At 47.3% G+C, this 10,759-nt stretch overlaps 1 protein-coding gene across 1 annotated transcript; it reads right to left on the reverse strand.

Annotated features, from left to right (window-relative positions):
* Nucleotides 1–511: 511 nt before the first annotated feature.
* Nucleotides 512–6,844, reverse strand: HMOX1 (heme oxygenase (decycling) 1). The gene is given in 6 exon segments (XM_009071566.1): nucleotides 512–1,285; nucleotides 2,639–2,788; nucleotides 3,381–3,555; nucleotides 3,756–4,046; nucleotides 6,371–6,491; nucleotides 6,813–6,844. Coding segments are annotated over 6 exon segments (906 nt in total). The 3' UTR covers nucleotides 512–1,148.
* Nucleotides 6,845–10,759: the final 3,915 nt, after the last annotated feature.

Genomic DNA, 10,759 nt, shown 5'->3' on the forward strand with positions numbered 1-10,759 from the left:
TGTTACTCAGGTGAGGACATGTAGTTGTGTACTTTATGTCTCCTGTTTAGCTGCCTTGATCAAAACCTAGGATGGATCTAATATTTGGGTGGTGAAAACATACTTGCTTTTCTGATTCATGCTGTAACTCTTGCAAAGGCAGTCTGGTAATGGAGCCCTCAGCTGGCACTGGTCAGGGAGAGCTGTCCTGGTTTCAGCCACCTCAGGGTCCCATCACCTTTTACTTGTTATAAGATAACAACCCGCTCTTATGGACCTCTTCCACTCCTTAGAAATACTTTGCACACTCACAGAAGTTTGTGCCATTTCTAGAAATAGAGAGATGAAACCAGAAACCAGATCTGAGAGATCTTCAGGAGATGAAGAAACCTGTCCCAGCTTATAACAGGTTATTGTTAGCACTGAGTGGGAGCAGAGTCTGGCTCTGATGATAGCTCCCACTTCCATCTGTTGTCATGTCTGTGGAGGCAGCAGCTTCAAAGGACATAAAACCATGAGGAAGAAAGACACCTTTCTCCCTGGGTAAGGCTTTAATAATAGGAAACACCAGGCTTGAAGACTTTACATTGAAGTTTATTATGTGTATAAATTACATAACCAGACGAGAATGACACTCTATCTTCAACAACCATCTCCTGCTTTCAAAAGCCAAAATGATTGGAAAAAGATTTAACAAAGACCTACTAGTGTCATATAAAATGGTCTGTAACTCACAGGAACCATGTGGCTCCACAGAAAAAGTGATCACAGTGTTACCTAGCAGTATAAAAAAATCCGAGCAAACAGAGCTCTGAGGAGCTTTGTATTTCTGACAAAAGACAGATGTCAAAGCTGTGTTTCTGACCCTGTAGGATTTTTGCAGGCACTTTGTGAAGCAACGACAATTCTTGGCCATTGTGTTTAGCCTTTTCTACCCTTAGTTTTTGGTGATAAAGTTAGTCTCTGAGAAGAGCTTACACCAAGCATGGAGGAGACTGCCTGAACCCCCTTACAGCGCCCTGATTTCTGGGGAGAAAAGTCTCCTAATATTAGTGGTAGAGCCAAGATCACAGCACCCAGTCAGGGGGAATTTCTCTCACAAGGACTGGGGAAGGTGGATTAGTTCAGGGTGAAGGAAGGCACGAAGAAAAGGTGAAGGTCCTGCTCTTTCACATGGCAAATAAACCCACAGCAACTGTCATGGCTAGGAAGCTGAGTGCCAGGATCCATCGCACCAGGGAAGTGCTGGGATTCATGTCTGTGTTTCTCCGGTTTGTCCTCTCACTTTCTTTCCCAGGTGCTGGACCTAGATCAAATAGGGAGAAAAAACCAAACAATGAAGGCAAGAGAGAAGAGGTTGAGGCAAGAAGCTGCTCCTATGCTGTGCTTGCTCTCCCCAGTGCCAGAGCAGACCCTGCTGGAGTTGTCAAGGGAAGAAGTAGGAAGTCCAGAGCCTAGGCGGGCTGGGAGAAATACTGGCAACAGGTTCTTCTCTCCTGGGGTAGGTGAAGAAGGGAATCAGCAGACTTGATCTGGGAATCCTAAGGGCTCACAACCCCTCTACCTGTACTTGAGTACCAGCCCCTTCCCTTGTCTCCTTACAGGCTTATAAAAGCACTGCTCAGTTCCATCAAACCCCTGATGTATGCAGAAAACACCCAAATGCTTAAGCCAGAATTTTAAAAGGTATTTTGTCTTCTACTTCTCATTGATTTAATTAATTAGGCATCTAATGACCTTAACAGTCCTCAGCCCTCCAGACAATTTTCTCAGTCCAACTTAAGGATGGGATTCCTCATCCAACACCAAACCTTTCTGAAAATCCTACTTTTGTGAGTGTATTGGGAAAGGAATGGCAAAGTTTCACAGAGAACTTCTAATGCCTTTCCCAAAGAAGTTGCTTTAAGATGCAGTACCTAGAGATGTACAAGGTGAGGTTTGCTTTTCATTCTTTGCCATGAGAAACTGTGGTTCAACCCAGTATGCACTGGAAAAGAAAATCTCCCTTTTAGTGTCAGAATGGGTAGTTCATAAGGTTTTTTATGTGAATCTCATGTCCTCAGGTAAACTTCTGTCCTCTGTAGACATCTGAGCTCACACTCAGTTACAAGCCTAATTTACAAGCTGATTACATTCCACCATCCAGAACAATGCTCACTATAAACCCAGCACACTCTCTGGAGTGTTTTCAGTAAATACTTTTTTGGAAGGCAGAAAAATGACCAAAGGGAGATTTATTCCAGAAGGGCAGGCTGCTGGATAGGACTGTGTCTGGAAGAACTTTTTGTCACCATAATAGCACCACAGCTGATATGCTGGGCCCAAAATTGATGCCTTCTCTTTTGTGAACTCAAGGTCAGTTTTCCCTGTGCTGAATGAACCTTACATTTGTTAAAGTCTAAGAGGAGGAGAGGACAGTCTCTTTTTGTAAAGCTCCCTCACTGACACTTTCTGGAGAGCCCACATGTGTCATCCTTTCTCTGTCATGTCTAGGAGAAGCTTTGCACACACCAGTGCCCCTCCTTGCTGATGGCTGGAGAGGAGATGGGGCAAGAACCTCATGCTTGTTTCTCAGTGACTTTTACAAACAAGATCAGAGGAAGAGAGGAGAAGGAAATGAGGGAACAAAATTAAGCACCTGCCCTTAGAAGTGTCTTACCGTGCTCGTGTGATTTATTAACATTCCTTGTGCGAAGAAGCTCTGCCTTCGGCTGCACAGGGTGACCATTCTCCTGGCCCTTAGACACCAGCTCCTGCAGTGCCTCAAACACCTGAGAAGAAGGAACACTGTCTCATTATGTGGCCTCCTCTTCTTTCAGTGCACCCCTTGCCCATTCCCCAGGCACTTTAGGAAACTGGAGGAAGACACAAGCCTTCAGTCCGGGTCTCCTGGCACATTTTGCATAGAACATAAGCTGCCTGTGAGGTCAAGAGCATGTCTTTCAAACTCCTTGTTCACTTTACAGGTTCTCCCTGAAGCTTCTAGCTTAGGAGAAGCCTAATGCCCATCTTCTGATGGGAAGGAAAGCAAGGTACCTGTGTACCTAGTCAGTGACCACTTAGGACCTGTGGAGCTTTACTACAGAAGTAGGACAGATAGGTGGTGATCCCCACTCCCAGTATCAGCCCTCATTCCTGTCTGAATAGTGACACATGGAAGAGATGGGATTCGGACACTAATGGAGAGAGAAGAGCTTTTCAGAGACCATCCTTTTCCTTGGCTTCCAGGCTGGACAGACGTAGCCATCCACCTCTGCCTAGCTCGCCCTACTTTACAGATTCTCATAAGCTCCCCAGCTGAAATACTAGCTTTGCATTTTCCCTGTAGCTATTTTCATGTTTGAGAGAGGGTGTGGGCTGGCAGAGCTGGATGGTTGTTACTCACCTGTATGTTTAGCAACCCTCTTGGCCCAGGACTCTTTTCTTAGTGGCAGGATCCATCTCGATAGCATTCATGCGGGAGCGATAGAGCTGCTTGAACTTGGTGGCATTGGAGACTCCATCAAAGGAGAAAAAATTCAGCCCTTCTCCAGTGCTGGGCAGCTGGAGGGCCTTTTGGGCAATTTTCTTCAGCACCTGCCCCCCAGACAGGTCTCCCAAATACCGAGTGTAGGCATGGGCCACTTAGTGGCAGGATCCATCTCGATAGCATTCATGCGGGAGCGATAGAGCTGCTTGAACTTGGTGGCATTGGAGACTCCATCAAAGGAGAAAAAATTCAGCCCTTCTCCAGTGCTGGGCAGCTGGAGGGCCTTTTGGGCAATTTTCTTCAGCACCTGCCCCCCAGACAGGTCTCCCAAATACCGAGTGTAGGCATGGGCCACCAGGAGCTCTGGCTGGTTCTTGCCTACATAGTGGAGCCTCTCAGCGTATTTCCGAGTAGCCTCAGGACATGGGATCTCTTCCCTCCAGTTGCTGCCATAGAAGTACTCCAAGTCTTTCTCCAGGGCAGCTTTCCGGTGGAGCTCCGTTGGGAAATACACAGGGGCATAAACTGGATTGTTCTTGTTACGTTCAATCTCTTCCTCCAGAGCAGAGTAGATGAAGTACAAGGATGCTGTCACCAGCTGAAAGAGAAGAAAAAGGATGAGCTACAGGTGCATCTGTCTTTGGGGGACAAATCCTACTAACAAAAAATGGTACTCCTGGACACACCCAATGTGAATCCTGCACATCTGTGATGTTGCAGATATTCCATGTGGAAAACAGTTACAAGGTGCAGGGGGACACTGTTTAGCTCTTCCCCTTCTAATGGAAGCAGCAATCAGGTAAGCCCTTCCCAGCAGATATTGGTCTTACTTGCTCTTAAAGTCACTGCCTTCACCTTCAAGTTAAAGGTCTTGCTGCAATGTAAACTGGAGCCCTGTTAAATCATTCCTTGTCTATTCTTATTCCCTCAGTCAATAGAGAGGATATTCCCAAAGGTGTATTTTCTGGACCATTGTTCAAATTTGAATGCTTCAAAATGTGGCTTCCCTTTGTGGGGCCCTGTGAGACGATGACACAACACCCTGTTTATTTGTACAACATATTCAACTTGTTGGCATCCCAGCATCCTGGGAACTGAGGCACCACCACTCTGCTCATTCAGGCATACAGGTGGGGTAGCTTCCTTGGTTGCCCCAGGGGAACACGATAAAAGGGAGCTGGGAGCACAGCCTGCCTCTGAAAGATGTCTTTGTGAAGGAGTGCTGCGAGGCTGTGTTCTCTCCTCTGTTTTGAAACCATTGTTATTGTTGTTTTTCCCAGCTTATGTGATACTTTATTCTATCTGCCAGCTTTTCCACGTGGTCTAAGACAATCTAGCTGTGTTCTTTCCTTCCCCAGGCATTCTGTTTTCAGAGGCTCTTAGAGCTACACCATCCCTTCCTTACATTGGGATCCCTTATCAGCAGCAAAGGGTAAAAGATGAAGGTATTGCAGCACAGGTGAGTCAGGTTTGGGTAGGGGGGATTACGCTGCTCACAGGAGAGAAAGCAGTTTACTCTCTTCAAAAAGCACTCAATTCTGCACTGAAAGAGTTGCCATTTCAACTTTTCCCCACTGTGCCAGCAAAGAGGACTTTGATAAGCACACAGGCAGTGACTTAGTTGTGGAAACAAATACTCACCATCTGGAGAGTCACAAAGCAGGGCAGATATATAGGTTTGCCAAGAGAGTAAATAAAAATAGAGATTTTTAAACAATAACCTGTTAACCCAGCTTACTGGAAAAGAAACAAGATATGGGAATATTGCCTAACAAAGTAAGAAAATAGAGCCAGACTGGTTGTTTCCAGAGGCAGGCAGTGGCTTAATGGAAAAAGAGGCTTTGGAAAATTGTTGTTAATTTTTAAAACCCATGTCACATCTCACCCACCAACAGTACGTAAAGATCTTCTAAGAAACCAAGGTGTACTCCTGAAGGCCTGACTTCTTACACTATTGCCAGCCTGTCTCAAAGTTCACTGCCTAACCAGTGCCACGTTTCTATCAGCAGGGAGTCAGCATCTGAGATTAAATTTGTGCTTGACTAGGTATTCTGAATGTCACCTGTCAGAAATAAATTGTCTTTTTCCTACACTTGTGGATTTGTTTGCCAAGGAACAATTCAATAACAAAGTAATTAAGCCACAGGTTGGATCACTAGCTGTTACTTGCAAGCCCATGCGTCACATCCTATAGCCTCTCAGGAATTTTCAGCCCAGGTGTTTGCTTTGTTTTTGCTCATGGCTTTGTTACATGGCTCAGATCCCAGGGATCATATCTAGCCAGGTTAGGCTAATACGTGGAAATGTTTCTCTTTTATCTTGAAAGAAGCAACAGGCTCCTGCCTGTTAGCAGCAGACATGGATTTCTCAAACTCAGCCTGCTTTTGAGTTATTGTTCACAATCTCAGTTCTGGTATAACTCAAGTGACAATGCAAAGTTCAGTGCCACAGATGATTCCACATTCTCACTTTCTCACCATTTCATCATTATTTCTAGCTGTATCTGCTTAGAGTGTTGTAAACATAGTATTCTTCCTCTTTTTGACATTTCAGCTGTGCGAGTATCTGCACATAGTTATACCTCCCTTAACTATCTGGCAATAATTAACATGCAGGGATTTATGAAGCAAAAGAAAAGCAGTTGCATTAATCCCATTAACCTTTGTCTTCTTCCTCCTGTTTCAGCTTGGCTGCCTGTCCTGATATGCACAGTCCTGCCTGCCTTCTGCAAGAGGAGCCAGTAAAATCTCAGGGTGCTGGAATATGCTGAAAAGCATGTTTTGCACAGGAGATGCTGATACCAGACAGCTGTACTGCCCCATCCTCTTTACCTGTACTATCCCCATCTTTAGACTCCACACAGCCTGCCTGCTCGAAACTGGTGAGGAAATCCCATCCCCAAGCAATGCTGCTATGAAGTACCTTAAACTCCTGGAGTGACACCTGTCCCCTCTGGAAATTCTTCATGAACGGTGTGTTCTCTGCCTGCTCGTGCACCTCCTTGGTAGCTTCTTTCAGCAGTTCTGACAGGTCCTTGGACATGCTTGGGAAGAACAGCATAACAGGTATTAGTGCTGTCTCTCTCCTCTGGTAAAATGCGACTTAGCTCTCTAGGGAAAAAAAAAGGGGGAGCCTGGGATGGCAGAAAAAGCAGCACAGCATTCCCGAGAGCTGTGGATGGGAACTGGGGAGCACCAGCTTTCCAAATGCTGTCCTGAGCGAGGAAGACTGACAGACTCCATTCAGACGTGCAAGCAGCATCATGTTGTTCCCTGCAGAGCAGGAAGAGGAACAGCACGTCTGAAAGCAAGGGGAGAAGCACTGCCGGCAAAACGTTTCCCTCTCCTTCCCGTCCTGCTCTTACCTTTCGGAGCTGTGTGTCTGGGAAGTTTCCATCTTTCCCCACGTTGTTTCACTCCTCCACTTCCCTGCGGCTGCTCCTGCTCGTTGCCTTCTGCTCCCCGAACAGTGGAGCTGTGAGCTGGGCAGCCTGGCTTTATACAGCCCGGCCACGTGAGCAGCCAAACTGCTGACTTCAGTGAGCACTAACTTGCAACACAGCAGCGCTTCCCTTCCCAGCCTGGCTGTCTTCCTCTCGTTGCCAGCAGCCCCAAGGAACCAGAAGGAAGTCACCTGACGCATCTTGATAACTAAGCAAAAACGAGAGGGTGTCCAGAAACTTCTCCTTCAGGGCTGCCTGGCTGTGTAACCCTTTCAGTGCAGTGCCCATGGCAGGCAGAGCCTGCATCCTGCAAGAGATGCTCGTTGTGCTGGGGGCAGTGGGGTTGGACAAGGAAGGTGGATGTACAGGGCTAGTGCCTGGGGCAGGGAGAGCAGCCTCCTCACCCTGCACCCCAGTCTGTGTCCTGGCTGCACCCTGCCTGGTGAGCTAATCCACCACCCACCCTCATCTGCTCTAGCATAACTCAGGTATAAACATCTTATTTCCAACAGCTGTGCACGTCTTTAGAGAGCCTTTCAGGTACCACAGAGCTTGTGGGCCATAGGATGGGGAGCTCAGCACTGTAGGTTAGGAGTGTACCCCTTCACGGCAGGGAGCACAGCAGAGACCCTGGGAAACGTACCAGTTGTGGGTACCTGGGGTAATCCTGCTGCTGTGGCACATGCATGTACCAGCTCTGATCTGCAGACACCAGAACTGCCCTTGCACAGTGCTGGGCACTGGGGAATAAGCCCTGTCACTTTGCACAGAGCCAGCACAGGTGTACCAGCACTGATGCACAGCAAAATCCTTTCCATGCTCTCTTGCACATGGAAACAATACCATCTGATTTGTGTGGCAGCTGGTTCCTGTCCTCACCACAGCAGCGTGCAAGGCAGTTTAGGAGAATAGCACTCCATCTGCTAGATACCCAGAAGGTTGGGGTAGCTGGTGAGCTGAAAAGATGTCAGATAAGACTGGGGGGAAACTGAGGAAGTATGCAGAGACTTTCAAAGGCAAACAACTTGTCTGATTTGGGAAAAGAGAGTTGGAAGGTGCTTCTGCCAGTAGCTGTCTGCTCTGCTGTTCTTTTCTGATAAAGTGGTCAATGAAGCAGCTAACAGGTGAAGCTGGGCCCTTCTTTTCCACCTGTAGCTATGCTGAAAGCAGGGCTAGCCAGGACAGGTGATGCACTGGCTAGCTGTACTTTGGACAAGCACACATTTTGTGCTCAACCCAAAGAGCAGGACACTTAAAGCCACCACTCCTCAGCTTCTGTGGACATGAGAAAGTCCCTGGTACAGTCATGCAGAGGCAGAGCCTGGGGTGGAGGGAGAAGGACTTTGGCACATGCTGTCCATCTGCCTTCCATCTGCCCTCTCCAGCCAGTCCTCTCTCAGGCTTTGCTGGTGGATGCTGCTGTCCATGCCACCTCACCTGTCTCCCTGTCACTGCACCTACACCAGGCCACAGCAGGGCTGGGTGTTGTAGGTTAGAAAGCTGTCCTGGAGAAAATATGCTTCCATGCTTGTTTTTCAACTTGGGCAGACATCTGTTATGCAGCACTCAGGAAGGATTACTCAGCGCTTCCATCCTGACAAAGCCAGACTTTTCCTGTCTTGCTTTTGTCTTTTAAAGCAACAGTACATGCTAGCAAAAGCTGTCACGTTCCACTCTTACCCCATGACATTGCAGGCTTGCTTGTTTTTAAATAAATGTAAAATAAATGGTAAAGGCAAAATAAATAAAGCAGGATGTCTGAATCTTAGAAGCAGGTGTGACAAAGCCACAGACATTCCCGGGGAGAAGGCTCTTGTATGGAGTCCGTGGGAGTGTAAAGTGGCATAGCCAGTCTGTCCTGAAAACACTGATGCCATTTTGCCATAGGGATGGCCCCAAAATGAGTATTTCCCTCTGGCATAACTCCTTAAAGCTCACATGTTTTGTCCTTTTCAGTGAGTCCTGTTCTGATGTGGGAAACTGGAGCACAAATTGAACCTGTAGTTCCAGTGAAGTAGAAAAATGTATGAGGATTATATGAGAATAATAATTATATTATGAGAATATATTATTCATTTTATGAAATAATATGAAAAAAAATCCAAGCCCTGCTACTCCTTTCACCTTTGTTCTGCAGCTCTGGTAATGCACCCAGTTCCTTCCCAATGACTTTCTGGGTGTTTTCAGGCCAGTGTTCTTGTCCCTTGCCTGCCCACCTCCTTCCAAGGGGCTGCATGCTTGGGGGTCCTATAAAGGATGTCTCCTTCTCCCTTTCATCCAGGATTATGGTAGATGTGAATGAGACTGGGGAGAAGAGAGGGTGTCTACTCATGTCATTAACATTCCAGGTTGGTTTCCTGGCTTTCCGTACTGCCCCAGGACACGGAGCCGATGTACCTCCTCTGGACCTTGGGGCTTTATCTTCCCCTGGGCTGGTCACAAGAGATGCAACTCACCTCTGCCATAAGCTTTTCCTAAGGTGCAGGCAAGCAAGCCCTGCTCCATAACTGATTTATGCTATCTGATCTCCCCCTGATCACAGTTTCTTGGGATGGAGCAGCTGTGAGACTGAGATCTGGCTCTCTGGAAAGGCCAAAATGCTCTGTGGCAAGATGGAAGGAGAACTGAAAGTAGGGTGTCATCATCTTTGCAGTTGCTGGCCTGGAGCATTTCTGACACCATCCAGTACTCTGCAGTGGGGACTTGTATTGCTTCTGCTGTGCTGTTGCTTTGTGGTGTGGGGAAGGTCAGTGACACTGACCGATATGCTGGCAGGGATTTGTGAGGGACCATCTCTTGCTCAAAGAGAACTTTGGAAGTCAACACTTGAGAGCAATGAATGGGGAAGTAGGTGGATGTTTTGAGTGGAAGGAACAATCTGGCTCCAAGAGCATAGTGGGCCATGGGACAGCAGAGGCCAGTCCACATCCAGGTCATTAGGAGATTCTGCTTGAATGTAATTGAAGTGTCAGAGCTGTGGTCTCCACCATGCCTGGCAGAAATCCTGTTGTCTCCTACTCTTCCAGTGAGCCATGTCTGGATGATGCCAGAGCAACTTGCTGTGAGGGCACCAGTGAAACTGTCCAGGAGATTTCTAGTGAAGATGAATAAAGTAGCCTCAGGCTACTTGTAGCAATTCTTGCTGGGCTTAAAAGTGTCCATCTGCACATCCCACCCCTGAGAAAATCTTTAATCAAAAGATAGTAGACGAATGCTTAACAACAGAAAGTTATCGAGACGTGTTTCCATCTGGGATAGAGAAGTGGAGAATTTTCTCCTCTTTATACATTAAACAGCCTGTTCTGCCAGTAAATCTATGGTCAGAAATGTCTAGTTACACAGGCAGTCACGGGGTGCAAAGTCAGCTCTCCAGAGTCCCTTGTGGTTTAGCACTGATACATGCTGGCCTCTGGCAGGCAGCTCCCAGCAGTTCAGCTCAGCTCCACTTGGCTTCCACGAGGAAAGCCAGCCCTTGCCAGCTCAGAGAGGTTAACAGCCTCTCTCAAACTGTGACACAGCAAAATGCAGCTGTCTGGCTTGCACTTGGAAAGCTGACTCAGTAACTAGGATTTGCTGTGTAATGGCAGAGGGGAAAAAATGTTGTAATAACTGCTTAAAATTACTTGCTGGAGAAGGGCCACCCTTCTGGGATTGCTGGAGTATACAGGAATATTCTGTGAGTTTATTCATGTTTACCAAAGGGAGATTGCCTGTCCCAGCCCTGCCCTGGCAGAACTGACTGTGCTCATCGCTGTCAGCAGCCAACAAACCTGGTGTAGGTCAAAGTTACAGGTGAAAAAAAGGAGGTCAGCAGTCCAGTGCACTGGTAATCCCCATGGGCAGTGCAGGCATCGCAGCTGCCCATGGGG

Source organism: Acanthisitta chloris, unplaced genomic scaffold (genome assembly GCF_000695815.1).
Source record: "Acanthisitta chloris isolate BGI_N310 unplaced genomic scaffold, ASM69581v1 scaffold40513, whole genome shotgun sequence".
NCBI classification, from domain to species: Eukaryota; Metazoa; Chordata; class Aves; order Passeriformes; family Acanthisittidae; genus Acanthisitta; species Acanthisitta chloris.